The 16,135-nt window shown below is 40.5% G+C and overlaps 1 protein-coding gene across 2 annotated transcripts in view; it reads right to left on the bottom strand.

Moving 5' to 3' along the window:
• Window positions 1–16,135, bottom strand: part of PLOD2 (procollagen-lysine,2-oxoglutarate 5-dioxygenase 2) — a 185,880-nt gene that overhangs the window by 130,242 nt on the left and 39,503 nt on the right. For both annotated transcript variants that reach the window (XM_040428046.1, XM_040428047.1), the window contains exon 2: window positions 1,921–2,012. In XM_040428046.1, the coding sequence (XP_040283980.1) occupies window positions 1,921–2,012 (92 nt within the window). The remainder of the gene's footprint in view (window positions 1–1,920; window positions 2,013–16,135) is intronic.

The raw sequence follows: 16,135 nt of genomic DNA, 5'->3' as shown, positions 1-16,135 counted from the left end.
AGAGGCTCATTTGCATATTGTAGGAAGGAACAAGGGGTCTTCATTGATGGTCGGTACGTGTCACCGAGGTTCCTGGCCTCGGTGAGGTAAGAGCAGTTTTTTTATTTTTTTTTCTGAAGTCCGACTCTTCAGCTGTTCAGCACCGCTGTAAAGCTGATCCGGGATGGCTTTTACTGGGAGTAGCCAATGTGCTGGGTGGGTGGCTTCTCCCCACGTTCCAGGCCGGGTCTTGGCAAGTTTAAAAGCAGTCAGCACTGTCAGGTGGTGTTGATTACCTCCCTCTGACAGTGGAGATCTCTGCGCTGAGGTCTGAAGACCGTTTGTCAGGCGAGCAGGCCGCCTTACAGCCTGCAAGTGGATTTTCTAAGGCTGAGCATTCAGCCAGGTGTGAACTGACACCCAGGATTCCAGGTGAACGTTATTTTGTTTTTTCTGTGTGTCAACGAGTGTAAATAAACACTGAAGATTGATTTAAAACCTGGTCCGTTGCCTCTATACTGCGTCCGCTAACCTGCCTACCAGAGCGAATCCCCACAATATATTAAAATTTCATTTTTCTCAGCAATGCAGGCACATATGAACATGGCACCAACACAGATGTCTTCAGCTGCCAAGTGCACATGTAACAGGTCAGCCAGCTTCTTAGGTACAAATCTGCTGACAGATGCCCTTTAACTACGTAAAAGCCACAGCCACTATTGACCATGGAATATAAAGGGTTATGTGCCAGCATCATAGCAAGGTATTTGTATAAGCATTGGTACTGCCACTGATTTTATGGGTATAGCGGCAGTTACTGCAAAATCCCTATGACATATACTGTATATACATCATGGAGCACTAACTAGCCCTCATTCATGACCGATATATACATACCAAAGTGTGAAGGGATTAATGTTGGCCGAACCAACCGATTTTGGTGGGACTGGCTGATCATCTACTGCAGGGGTAGGCAACCTCCGGCACTCCAGCTGTTGTGAAACTACAACTCCCAGCATCCATACTTGCTCTGTTCTTCTCAGAACTCTCACAGAAATGAATGGAGCATGCTGGGAATTGTAGTTTCACAACAGCTGAAGTGCCGAAGGTTGCTGATCCCAGATCTACCGTGTATTAGACATTTAGCTAATGTTCATTTAGCAGAAGTTGGAGGAGGAATGGGTCAGGCCCATTGAGTTTACCTTTTTATCTTCATAGCAGATATGTTGCCAAGAGAAGTGTCTGGCAGTAGAGTACTCCTTTCTTCCAATACAGACAAGCTTGGTGTGCATGTGTATAGGATAATCGAGAGGAAAAGTACATTGCTGACAACTATTGAATGTGTACGGCCAGCTCAGAAGTAGCATGAGTGTTGCATGTAACCATTAATGTGGATTTGATACAAATTTCACCCTTTGCATTGTAGGGTGAAATCCATTGCAAATAGCTAGAAAATCCTCAGAGTAGTGTCATTTTAATGAGATTGTCATGGTCCGCACACAGGACAAATCCTTGCACAAAAATCTCCCATACTGTGTCCTTATAGAACAGGGATCAGCAAACTCCAGCACTCCAGCTGTTCTGAAACTACAATTCCCAGAATACTCTATTCACTTCTGTGGGAGTTACAAGAAGAGCAGAGTACTGCAGGTATGAACGGCGAGAGTGGTACAGTAGTTCCACAGCAGGTGCAATGCCGAAGGAAAAGTTGCACATGCATAATTACATAATTCTACCCCCTTTCTCCCTTCGCTATCCCTCTGTCCCACCTTTCCCCCGATCAAAAATCTATTATTTAGCTTATTCACAATACAAATTAACCTTTAAAATCTCCAATAAATACTGTAATTTCTAACTAAACCACATGTAGATGTAACACTGAGTAATACTTATGACTGGGATATTCAACCAAAAAATAATCACATTCTGACTGAGAAGTACCTTCACAGTGTAGTTAAAGTGCTTCGCAGATTGCATAAAACGGTGGAAGCCATCGGTTTCTCGTGTTGCAACAGTTAACACCAATAATTTATCTAGAAAAAAAAAAATATATATATATTTCAATTTTAAATCTGTAATTAATCATTAAAAATAAAAAAAAAACATAATAAACATAAGATATAAAATGAATATACAAAACTGCTTTAGCAGGCATATATTTTATACTACCAATAAATGGCAATATTAATAGAAATTTATAAAGAGCATGTCAGAGCCAGAAAGGATTAGCCAGAATTGCAAAGATTTTGTTTGTCGCACCTAGGGCACACTGCAATTTGAAGAAACATCAAGTGACAAAAATAAGCCAGGAAACTTAAAATGCGGCTACAAACAAATAAAATTAAAAAAAAAACACATTTGGGGATATTTATCAAAATTGGTGCAAAGGTAAACTGGCTTAGTTGCCCATAGCAACCAGATACCACTTTTTTTATTTTTTAAAGGAACTAAGCCAGTTTTCCTTTCCACCAGTTTTGACAAATCTCCCCCATTGCTTTTAGGGAGTTCAATAGTTTTCTATTTGCCAACAACGAATTCATTTCTTCTGTGTTTATGGGAACACTGGCTAACAAGACACATTTTTGTGTCATCACTCCAATCAAATGTGAACATGGCAATGCAGTGTGGTCCTGGTTACAAGCAAGGGCAATACCTATATGGAGTTGATATGTTCTCCCTGCTTTGGCATTGGTTGCTATATTCTGGGTATTAAAAAAAACAAAAACGTAATGACGGATTTCCCATGAAATTGATGCATGCATGTTTTCAGATGTGAGTGACAAAGATATGCACTATAATGCAGAATATGGTTGTGCTACATGAATAATGGGGAATTGGTCATATCCATATTTTATGCATTTCATCTAAAAAATGGTTCTCAGAGATTTACATATTGAATGAGCCATCCTCAGGCCGCAGCGCTCCTCGCTGCTTACCAAGCACGGCTCCGTACACTGGATAGCTGCTGTTCTTGGTATTGCAACTCGGCACCCTTCACTTGAATGGAACTGAGCTGCGCCTAGGGCTAGGCCATAGACCGATGAACGTAACATCACATGGCCTAGAAAGAGGCCTAAGTTCTCACAGAGCTCCCCAGCCTCTTCATACAACTGAACGCTGGGGTGGCGGGAGTTCCAACACCATCGATCACATATTGATGACCTATACTGAGGATAGGTCATCAACATGTAAATCCCTGAGAACCCCTTTAAGTATGTGAATGAGCAGAACAAGTGCATCACTGCACAGTGAATAGTCAATGCATACATGTATGTTCAGTATGTATGCGCTGTGAGCATAAGAAGCCAAATTTACACTAAAATTAGAGAGAAGTGAGGTGTTAATTTACAAACTGCTGGTTATTTTGTTACAATGAATTAAATATTTGAATGCCTAGACCAGACACTAGGCCTTGTGTAGTAATTATGGTTTAATTTTAGGTTTATTCACATGCCACTTTTTTTGCTGTGATTTTATTTTTTTTAACGCACATGTGAATAAGCTCTTACATAAGCAACTAGTTCACGAGTAGATGGAAAAGAGGAGACGTGGTACATTCCCTTTATTGTTTTCCTTCCGTTAGGCTTTCATCAAGTAATGCATGTGTGAATCCATCCCCCAAAAAAAACCTCAGCATACACTCTGCTGCTAAACAACATTTCACTTCCACACTTCCCAATGTAAACATGGCTATGCGATCAGGAGAGACAGACAGAAGGATGGGCTTTTAATCCAAATTCCACCTTGTAACTATTTGCCTTGAGTGGGAATACTGAGACGCTGATTTCATTTGAACATAAGCAGCCCACCAGAAGCTGTCTTAAGTCTGGAATGCTTCCTGGAACTTGAAGGCACCACATAGATTCTTATGAATACAGTCAACATTTTCTTGACATTTAGGGCTTGTTCACATCACCGTTATGGATTCCGTTATTGTTTTCCGTTTTAACATAGTTATAACGGAAAATAACGGAATCCATAAGATGGAAGTCACAACGGAAGCCTTTGAAAGGCATTCAGTTTTGATGAGTCACAATAAAAGTCTATGGGCAATCAAAACAGAACAGTTTTTCCGTTCTGAATAACGAAAACCAGACGAATCCATTATAATTGCCCATAGACTTCTATTATGACGGAAAACAAAATGGAATGCCTTTTATAGGCTTCCATTTTGCATTCCGTCATAATACAAGTCTATGGGCAGCATAACGGATCTGTCCTGCACCTGGCTGTCCTTAAATAGGCAGCTGGGCTCAGAAGCCATGTCTCTGTATTGGGATCTGGGAGCCTTGTGTCTGGATGAAGGCTTGCTACCTCTTTGGCGTGAAACCAGGTTGGTGCTGCTATGAGCAAGGACTCTAAGGCAGAATTGCCGTATGATGTGAATTACCACCAACACTGCAAGGTGACTTCTTGTTTGAATATGACTGCTTGTTTTGTCACTTGCCTAAAGTGTGAATAAAACACTGAACTGTTTGATCCAAAGAACTTGTTGCCTCTATACTGCGTCCGCTAATCCTGTCTACCAGAGCGAGTGCCCACAGTATGTATACCCCTTTTCTTTTTTTTATAAAGTGAAAAATATGGTATATATCAACCTGCTCCTTCTGCTCTATAACACAGTGCTTTCAGATTAGACTACAAGTTATAGGTCACTTGTAGGGTTTCAGATTTAGAGCTGTTCAGAACAGTATGTGACTGCATCCTCCCTTAAATCATATACTGCAAAAACCCACATTGACCAACAATGCACAGTAAACCTTTAGGTTACATGAATTATGGGGTGATCTATGCATGCATACTACTTTTCTTTTAGTACAATCTATATCTCATAGCAAAACTTACACTTAAAGAATTTTCTGAAGACTATAGAACTATGAATTTTAGAGTCTTTTCATCTTAAATTACAGAGTATATAAAAGAGAGCGGAAAGCAGACCATGAAAAAACTACAATTATGCCACACACTTACATTTTATATGATATAGGCTTTGTGAGAGACAGGCTAAAACGGACAGCAAAAATAGCAGATAATAAAGGTTTGCCTAATGTGCTTATTAGTTATCGTCCACAGTCATTGTTTGTAAAGGAACATTGTAGCAAATGATAATATGATTATACGTAGGGCTCCTCTTTAGCCAGGCAAGACCGTGATAACAGACATATGCAATTCATGTTTCCATAGCTCTAGATATTTATTATACCCGGTAAACATATTTGTAAGAACAAATTTGATTTATTTCATTATTAAGAATAATATTGGTAGTAACATAGTAATGGTGTGTGTAACATTACTATATAGCACTTGCTAATGTAGACGGTTGAGATTCTGTACCATTTTCTATATTCCATAAGTTATTCTTTTCTTCCTTATTTGCCAAGTCTTCTCCATAAAATGGCTACTGATGGAGGGCCATGTGACAAAACAAAGCACCTCCATGTGAGGTCTTTTCCATTCAAATACACTGCACCTGCCATCTGCACATGCACTGTAGAATGGAGAAAATTTGTGATGGTCACAGGACCCTCCATCAGCAGCCATCTTATGGATAGGACTTCCATGTGGACAGTACAGAAGATTTGCCAAACAAGGGGGCATGGCTTATTATGAAATATAACAAATGGCAAAGAATATCCACAAAGGCTATATTAGTAAGTGCCATAATATTCATCTAACTTATACATTGGTCAACAGTATCCATAAAGTGCATGGAGTGGCATCAGGGTTAAAGAGGACCTGTAATACTTCTTGACATGTCTACTTTAGTAACTACTTGCATCCTCCTTCTAATAACAATTCTGGACAATCTATTATTATGATGCTACAATGTGCCATTCCTTTATTATTCCTGATAGAAGATATGAATGAATCACTAGCAATAAAATTCCAGATGGATCTTACCAGTCGAGAAGTTCCAGATGGATCTTACCAGTCGAGAAGTTGCAGATGGATCTTACCAGTCGAGAAGTTGCAGATGGATCTTACCAGTCGAGAAGTTGCAGATGGATCTTACCAGTCGAGAAGTTCCAGATGGAACTTACCAGTCGAGAAGTTCCAGATGGATCTTACCAGTCGAGAAGTTCCAGATGGATCTTACCAGTCAGGAGTGTTTATCTGTACAGTCTGACGTTTCCAGTCAGTGCTGCCAGTGTCAGGCTCTGCAGGGACACACTCGTCAACTCGTGACAACCAGCTAGACACTCACGTCCAACTGCTATCAATTTATTTAAAACTTTTCGAAGGAATGATAAAGGAATGGCACAACACACAAATATATGCTATTGAATTGTTATTATATGGGAAATTCAGGGGAAGTTAGAGGTCCTCTAACAACAAAGTGGAAGAAGGACATTGAGTAAAAAGGAAATTGTTCCATCAAGAAGCCAAATATTGTTCAGAAGCAAGGAAAACTTTGTGGTGACATTCTCTTATCTGGTAAATGAAGAACACGGTCTACGTGTATAAGTAACCAAGAAGCCTGCTAATCTTTTTTTCTCCACAGGACTGAGGGGTCAGTAAAACTTGACCACCATGTGGTATGTTAAGTGCAGTAGGTTTACTTCAGTCCAGATGTGGTGCAAGATCATCTATCACTGTAGGAACAAAAGTGACGCTATACGGCTGTGCTAGGTGACAGTAGCAATGCACACTTTACATTAAATGAGTAGGTGGCTATTTTAGGCACAGCTTATGCTACAGCAGAGTATAAGGATATTCCAAACTTGTAGTGTTACTGCAGGGGGCTAGGAAATTATAAAAACTGAACGGCTAACTGAGACTAGTCAGTTCATAAGAGATTTGCTGCTTTACCACAACTTGGGTTTCCACTACAATTTCAGAAAATAAAACCGTTGTCACATGCTCTGATAACACATTACAGAGCTATTGTCCTCTACAGACAAATGTCAGGGGATAATAAAGTGCCTTATGGAGGAGGCACCATAGAGCATTTCCTGGTTGGTATTTATTTACTTTATGCACTTATATAACGCTGACATATTTCGCAGCGCTTTACAGACATTACCTTCAAGCTGTCCCTAATGGAGCTCACAATCTATGTTCCCGATCAGTAGGTCTTTGGAGTGTGCGAGAAAACCGGAGAACACGGAGGAAACCCATGCAAACTCAGAGAGAAAATACAAACACCATGCAGATGTTGTTGTTAGATTAAAACCTAGGACCCCAGTGCTGCAATGCACCAGTGCTAACCACTGAACCATCATGCTACCAATATTATACATTTCAAAAGTATGCAAGTTAGCCCTCATCCAGAAGGAACAAAATGGTCTTCATAGTGCTACCTAAAAGGGAGTTACACATTAGGTCATTGTTCAACCCGTCAAAGAGCCTTGAAACATGACTAGAGATATTAGCCAAGCCAGAGACTGTAGAAAACGTTTTTTTTTAGAGTTTTTGCTGCTCATCAGTAGAGAGCAGGCTGCAGGCTGGGCGAGATGCCTTTGAAGCAGTTCTCGGGAGTAACAGGAAAGTCTGGAATATAAAGGCTGAAATTATATGAAATGGTCTGTCTAATGTAAGAACTATTTAATTTACGGTAATGTAACTGTTGCATTGTGAGGTAAAGGTAAAACAAATACTGTACCAATAGTAATTACTTCTCCATTTATTTTACTTCTCATATTTTTATTCCCATGGAAATAATTTACCAGATCATCATCTTGGAAACAAGGGACTTTGCCAAAGTCATTAAAAAAAAAAAAAAAATATCACTAAAATGTTTCATTAACTTCCAAGTGATTGTGTCAGACTCCAGGATACTGTGGCCCTGGCCCATAATGAACACTCTGAAACTTGAAAAATAAAAATCAATCTAAAAATAAAGACATGCGTTCAATTTTTCATCTAAAAGTATGTCAGCCATTATTACTGAAACAAAAATTTAATTCACAGGAACTAAGAACATAAAAGCAGACTAAGAGCTATGCACACGACAAAGCCATCTGCAGAAAGCCTGTTCGACAGTGTACAGTGGCCATGTGTTTAGTGGCCTAGTGATCGCCTTTGCTTTCTGTACACATGCCAATTCTTCTAGGGGAGAATAGTTCCACAGATACAGAATCTGATAGAATGTGCCATGATTTTTTTTTACCCACAGATCTGACAGAAAAAATAATTCTTTATGAAATTACAGGCAAGCAAAGGCTCCATGCACATGTACTGGAGTTATCTTATTGCTTTGCGTTACAGAGCACAGGATATAGAGGAAATACATAAAACACATGAAAGAATGCCCACATTCAGATTCAAACCATGGGCAATTGAGTCCCCATGCTGTCGTTTAGCCAAAGGTGTAAAAAGTTTTCTTTGCCTAGGGCAAAGATTAATTTGCTGCCTTAAGATCCCGATACATAGTAACATAGTATATAAGGCCGAAAAAAGACATTTATCCATCTAGTTCGGCCTGTCATCCTGCAAGTTGATCCAGAGGAAGGCCAAAAAATTAAGTGGGAAAAAAAATTGCTTCACGACTCCAATCAGGCAATCAGTATAACTCCCTGGATCAAAGACCCCTCTCTAGTATCTATAACCTGTAATATTATTACACTCCAGAAATACATCCAGGCCCCTCTTGAACTCTTTTAGTGAATTCACCATCACCACCTCCTCAGGCAGAGAATTCCGTAGTCTCACTGCTCTTACCATAAAGAATCCTCTTCTATGTTTGTGTACAAACCTTCTTTCCTCCAGACGCAGAGGATGTCCCCTCATCACAGTCACAGTCCTGGGGATAAATAGATGATGGGATAGATCTCTGTACTGACCCCTGATCTATTTATACAAAGTTATTAAATCTCCCCTCAGTACTCCATGTGCAGTCTGACTAGTGATTTGTAAAGTGGTAGGACTATGTTCTCATCAAGGGCATCTATTCCCTTTTTGATGCAACCCATTATCTTATTAGCCTTGGCAGCAGCTGCCTGACTGGTTTTTGCAGCTTAGTTTGCTGTTCACTAAAATTCCTAGGTCCTTTTCCATGTCAGCGTTACCGAATGTTTTACCATTTAGTATGTACGGGTGACTTGCATTATTCCTTGCCATGTGCATAACTTTACATTTGTCAGTGTTAATCCTCATCTGCCATTTATCTGCCCAAGCCTCCAATCTATCCGGTTCCATCTGTAGCAGTATACTGTCTTCTTCTGTGTAAATTACTTTACACAGTTTAGTGTCATCTGCAAAAATTGATATTTTACTCTGCAAGCCTTCTACAAGATCATTAATAAATATATTGAAAAGAATAGTACCCAATACTGACCCCTGAGGTACTCCATTAGTGACAGTGACCCAATAGCTTTGTTTTCTCCTCATAGCTCTCTGCAACTCCCTCCTCATCACTCTGTAAAGGGCTTCAGATTTATACTTTTTACCATTTATATCATTGAAGAACATTTTAGGGTTAGTTTTGCTCTCTTTGGCAATTAATCTCTCGGTCTCTAGTTTGGCTGCTTTTATTTATTTTTTACATATTCTATTTTTTTCCTTATATTTTTTCAGTGCTTCCTTGCTACCCTCCTGTTTTAGTGATTCAAATGCTTTATTTTTGTCATTTATTGCTTTCTTTACAGTTCTATTTATCCACATTGTTTTTTTTTTGTTCCTTAACCCTTTATTCCCATAAGGTATGTACCTCTCACAATGAGATTTTAGGATGCTTTTAAAAATATCCCATTTTGTGGCTGTATTTTTTATTTTTGAGGACTTTGTCCCAGTTAGTTAGGCCTATGGCCTCTCTTAGTTGGCTAAATTTAGCTTTTTTGAATTTTGGTGTTTTTGTTGCTCCCTGAAGAAACGCTCTTTTGAATGATAATTAGAAGGTTATTACTTTATGTTCACTATTTCCCAGGTGCCCCCAACCTGCACATCTGTTGTTCTGTCAGGTCTATTGGTTAATACTAAGTCCAGTATGGCCGTCCCTCTAGTCGGGTCTGGAACCAGTTGGGAAAGGTAATTGTCTTATTGCCAAGAACCTGTTTCCTTTATGAGATATACAAGTTTCAGTTTCCCAGTCTATATCTGGGTAGTTGAAGTCCCCCATAATAACCACCTCATTATGATTTGCCGCCTCGTCTATCTCGTTTAGTAGTAGATTTTCTGTGGACTCTGGTATATTAGGTGGTTTATAATAAACTACTATTAGTAATTTATTATTGTTTTTGCCTCCATGTATTTCTACCCACAGTGACTCCACATGTTCATGTCCCTCACTTATATCTTCCCGGTGTGTGGGCTTTAGACAGGACTTTACATAAAGGCAGACCCCCTCCCCCTCTCACATTAACTGCCCAGTCATAGCTATCATCCAGCCATGTCTCAGTTATTCCCACTATGTCATAGTCCTCCTCACACATCACTAATTCCAGTTCCCCAGTTTTATTAGGCTTCTGGCATTAGTATACATACATTTAAGAGGATTATGTATATTTTGTACCCTACACTTTTCCTTCTGAGCTGTTCTAGTCCCTCCTTCCATTTCTCCCCCAGTCCCATTACCTTGCCCCCGGTCTCTATATTCCCATAATTACCCTCCCTCCCTGTCCCTAGTTTAAACACTCCTCCAACCTTCTAGCCATCTTCTCCCCCAACATAGCTGCCCCTTCCCCATTGAGGTGCAGCCCATGCCTACGATAGAGCCTGTAGCCAACAGAGAAGTCAGCCCAGTTCTCCAGGAACCTAAATCCCTCCTTCCTACACCAGTTCTTGAGCCACTTGTTAACCTCCCTAATCTCCCTCTGCCTTTCTTGTGTGGCTCGTGGTACCAGTAGTATTTTGGAAAATACTACTTTTGAGGTCCTTGCCCTAAGCTTTTGACCTAAATCCCTAAAATCATTTTTAAGGACGCTCCACCTACCTCTAACTTTGTCATTGGTTCCGATATGGACCACGACCGCTGGATCTTCTCCAGCCCCTCCCAGTAATCTGTCAACCAGATCCACGATGTGTCAAACTCGAGTGCCAGGAAGACAACACACCGTTCGACGATCCCGGTCTTTGTGACAGATTGCCCTATCTGTACCCCTAATAATTGAGATTAATGCTGATTGACCATTCCCTCAGAAATTGCCAGGTTCAACCGTTTTATGTGTATGGAAGTGTGCTAGCTGTCTCCTGATGCCAGATACCAGTAGAGCTAAGGGCCAACAGCTATCAAAATGTATGGCCAGCTTAAGTCCTTCATCTGAATACCATGGCCAAGGCTGAGTAAATGAATAACAGCACAATTAGAGGAAAAATAATTTATAAAGCATGAATGGACACATTTTCCTGATGTCCATATTATTTTCCATCTTTTATTATGAACATCCTGTTTAGTCCACTTAAAACTGATCTACAATGTACAAAAAAAAAATTAAAAAGGCAGTCTCACAAGGACAACTTGTCCATATGCCCTATTAGGGCATCATAGGAAACCTTGGCCATTATTTTAATAAGTAACCCGATTTTCATAGGATTGAGAACTGTGGTGTCAGTAAAACTTGACCACCATGTGGTATGGTAAGTATAGTAGGTTTACCTCAGTCCAGATGTGTTGCAAGATCATCTATTGCTGTAGGAACAAAAGTGACGCTATATGGCTGTGCTAGGTGACAGTAGCAATGCAAGGCAGAGTAAAATGAATAACTGCATAATTAGAGGAAAAATTATTTATAAAGCATGAATGCAAACTTTTCCTGATGTCCATATTCTTTTCCATTATTATTATTTTTTACATCTTGTTTAGTCCACCAGTACAATGCAGTTTCGAAATAAACTGTAGGTACTGTAATGCATTTTTCCAGATTTCATTGCTAAATGAACAAGATTTACAATAGTTCAATGCAATATAATTTGTGTACAACCGCCCTATGATTTCTTTGCTCATGGAACCATAGGTCATCGTTCAGGGAGGTCTCATGTGGAAAAGATAATTGCATTTTCATTGCTGCTAGTTTTGGAAGCAAATAACAGGTCTCATAAGAAATAAAGGCTGCTGGCGAGCTAGTCAGCTGAGGTGCTATTATTGGATTTATTGTACAACCTTCCTTCCAAGAGCCAAAGCTAAAATGTTTGACGTTAGGGAGTATACAAAATAGAAGGCAGCAGCGGCCACCATTTCGGCATTACAATCTGTTTTTCTGGTGTGTGACATAATCTCTTTAACCTAAGAGCCATTTAGGTATGCCTAGTTTAAAGATATGGGGCTGATTCTCAAAAAAAACCATTGTAATGCAGTCTTTACACAATATAATGGTCTTTGGTTCTCCAGCTGCAGTAAGACTACAACCTGCAACTCGTAGGCCCCTCACACGGGCATGAATTCTGCGCGGGTGCAATTGAACGCATTGCACCCTCACTGAATCCGGACCTATTCACTTCAATGGGGCTGTGCAGATGAGCAGAGATTGTCACGCATCACTTGAGCGTTGCGTGAAAATCGCAGCATGTTCTATATTCTGTTGTTTTCACGCAACGCAGGCCCCATAGAAATGAATAGGGCTGCGTAAAAATCGCATAGCATCCGCAAGCAAGTGCGGATTCAATGCGATTTTCACGCATGGTTGCTAGGAGATGATGTTAGTAAATTGATTAAAGTCAATTTACTGTATTATGTTCCCTTATAACATGGTTATAAAGGAAAATAATAGCATTCTTAATACAGAATTCTTAGTAAAATGTTGCTTGAGGGGTTAAAAAAATATATATATACAGTACAGACCAAAAGTTTGGACACACCTTCTCATTCAAAGAGTTTTCTTTATTTTCATGACTATGAAAGTTGTAGATTCACACTGAAGGCATCAAAACTATGAATTAACACATGTGGAATTATATACATAACAAACAAGTGTGAAACAACTGAAAATCTGTCATATTCTAGGTTCTTCAAATTAGCCACCTTTTGCTTTGATTACTGCTTTGCACACTCTTGGCATTCTCTTGATGAGCTTCAACAGGTAGTCCCCTGAAATGGTTTTCACTTCACAGGTGTGCCCTGTCAGGTCTAATAAGTGGGATTTCTTGCCTTATAAATGGGGTTGGGACCATCAGTGGCAGTGAGGAGAAGTCAGGTGGATACACAGCTGATAGTCCTACTGAATAGACTGTTAGAATTTGTATTATGGCAAGAAAAAAGCAGCTAAGTAAAGAAAAACGAGTGGCCATCATTACTTTAAGAAATTAAGGTCAGTCAGTCAGCCGAAAAATTGGGAAAACTTTGAAAGTAAGGGCTATTTGACCATGAAGGAGAGTAATGGGGTGCTGCGCTAGATGACCTGGCCTCCACAGTCACCGGCCCTGAACCCAATCGAGATGGTTTGGGGTGAGCTGGACCGCAGAGTGAAGGCAAAAGGGCCAACAAGTGCTAAGCATCTCTGGGAACTCCTTCAAGACTGTTGGAAGACCATTTCAGGGGACTACCTCTTCAAGCTCATCAAGAGAATGCCAAGAGTGTGCAAGGCAGTAATCAAAGCAAAAGGTGGCTACTTTGAAGAACCTAGAATATGGCATATTTTCAGTTGTTTCACACTTGTTTGTTATGTATATAATTCCATATGTGTTAATTCATAGTTTTGATGCCTTCATAGTCACGAAAATAAAGAAAACTCTTTGAATGAGAAGGTGTGTCCAAACTTTTGGTCTGTACTGTATATATAATTAACTCCCCTCATCCACTTGATCACGCCGCCGGCATAGTCATTTTTTTCTTCTTTGAGGACCTGCAAAAGGACCTTTGATGATGTAATCGCACTCACCGCGACCACGTGGTGAGCGGTGACATCAGCGCAGGTCCTGTTGAATGACGATAGAAGGATCTTCTAACTTCATTCAGCAGGAACTGTGCTGACGTCACCATGCTCACCACTTGGTGATCGTGATTACTTCAAAAGGTCCTTTTGCAGGTCCTCAAAGAAGAAGAAAGAAGACTATGCCGGCTGCGTGATCAAGTGGATGAGGAAAGTTAATTTTTTTTATTTTACTTAGCATCCTGTATTAGGAATGCTATTATTTTCCCTTATAACCATGTTATAAGGGAAAATAACAACATCTACACAACACCGAACCCAAACCTGAACTTCAGTGAAGAAGTTCGGGTCTGTGTACCACTTTCAGTTTTTTATCACGCACGTGCAAAACGCCTTGCACTCGCGCGATAAAAACTGAACAACAGAACCCAATTGCAGTCAAAACTTGCGGGTTTCCTGCAATGCATCTGGAACAAATCCGGGACGCCCGTCTGAAAGAGACCTTAAGCCCGTTTCAGACGGGCTACTATTCCGCGCGGGTGCAATGCGCGAGGTGAACGCATTGCAGCCGCACTGAATCCGGACCTATTCATTTCAATGGGTTTGTGTACATGAGCGTTGATTTTTACGCATCACTTTCTCAGCGTTGCGTGAAAATGGCAGCATGTTCTGTATTCTGCGTTTTTCACGCAGCCCTCGCCCCAAAGAAGTGAAAGGGGCTGCGTGAAAAACGCATTGCATCCGGATGAACTCTTTTAATGCAAGTAACTTAGCAACAGTGAAGGGATTTTAAAGACAGGAAGTTCATTTCCCAGCGTCTGGCTGCAGGCCCTGCATTGTCAGGAGAGAAGGAGGAATTTTGGATTGCCCTTGCGGAGCAAAAGACACAATGATAAAGGCCCCAAAAGCCATAGATGTCCACAATATGATCATCTGGGACACCAGGTCGGCTTAATATTTGGACCGTTCAAAGAAGGAGGATGCATGGCATGAAATTACAAAATAAACTTTTTCACACCGTTTAGGACAATACTGCAGGCAACGACCGGCAGAGGTTGGGTAAGTAAAGTGGACAATCTATACACTGTCTTCCCTAGCATAGCACATGTCATACGTTATCTTCTATATGATTGTATTGCGTGGTAATTTTTTTTTGTGTTTTTTTATTACAAGTGGATGAAGTGAAAAGTCGCTGGAGAAGCTGTCGGGACCAATATCAAAAACAAATTCAGCAGCAAGGCCGCAGTGGGTCCAGGAAAAGACCCTATCGCTTCTCCAAACAACTGAGGTTCCTGGGCCCATTGATAGAGCTTCGTCCGTAAGTAAATTATAAACAATGCCGACTTACATGTTTTTCAATACACACTGTATGTTTACTATGTGGGTAATGTAATTTGTCCCAATGTGTAAAGGGAGGAGGAGGATGAACAGAGTAGTGCCCATTAGTCAAGTACTTGTGAAGAGGAGCCTCCTGCCCTGCAAGCTATGGGTGAAACCAGCAGTTCATCCACATCTCAGCCCCCAGCCTCCGCTGTGCCCCCATCCCAGTGTGCCATTACCAGGCCACTGGCGCAGGCAAATCCCTCCTGTCGAGGCTGGGACAAACAGCCAAGTTGTGGCAAATTTGTCTCCAGCCCGGCAGGAGGATAATTTTGATTTATTTCGCTGCAGTCTGGCGTTGTTTTTGAGGAGTCTGCCTCCAGAATGAGTGCTGAGAACCGAAGCGGCTTTCGGTATAGTACTGGAGCATGCCACTCCACCTAATGAGCCTTCTGAACTATTCCTTGCTCTGGAGAATTGGCGCAGCCATGGGCACATGTCAGGCCCCCGGCAAGCACAAATTCCCCAGATGCCACAGGGGCCCACACAGTTGCCTCACACAAGCCAATTTTATGGGCAACATACTGACCCATATGCCCAGTATCATGGCAACACACCATATGGTCAGCCTGGCCCCTCACCACTCTGGGCCACCTTCACATCCCTCTTATCCTTGGCCCCAGGTTCAGGGTCCAAATGGGTCACCCAGACGTTATCTAAATTTGTAAGTTTTATTTACACATTATTGTTTATATATTTTTTTACTACTGCTAAAATATATATATATATATATATATATATATATATATATATATATATATATATACACACACACTAAAAAAAACTGTTTGTTTTTCACCAATTTCCTTGTTTCCTGTCTTTATTATATACATTGGATTCTTATATTTAGGTAACATTTTATTTTACACGTTTATTATACATTTATATATCCTACATACAGGGGAAGTTAAACGCAGTGCCACTCAAACTATTTTCTATCATGTTTTGTTTTGCTATTTAAAGTTGAGGGAAAGCTTAATGCAGCAAAGTACATGAATATTCTTAATGAAAACCTGTTCAAGAGTGCTCTGGAC

This window comes from Bufo bufo, chromosome 4 (genome assembly GCF_905171765.1).
Source record: "Bufo bufo chromosome 4, aBufBuf1.1, whole genome shotgun sequence".
NCBI lineage: Eukaryota > Metazoa > Chordata > Amphibia > Anura > Bufonidae > Bufo > Bufo bufo.
This window is presented reverse-complemented; position numbering and strand designations above follow the sequence as displayed.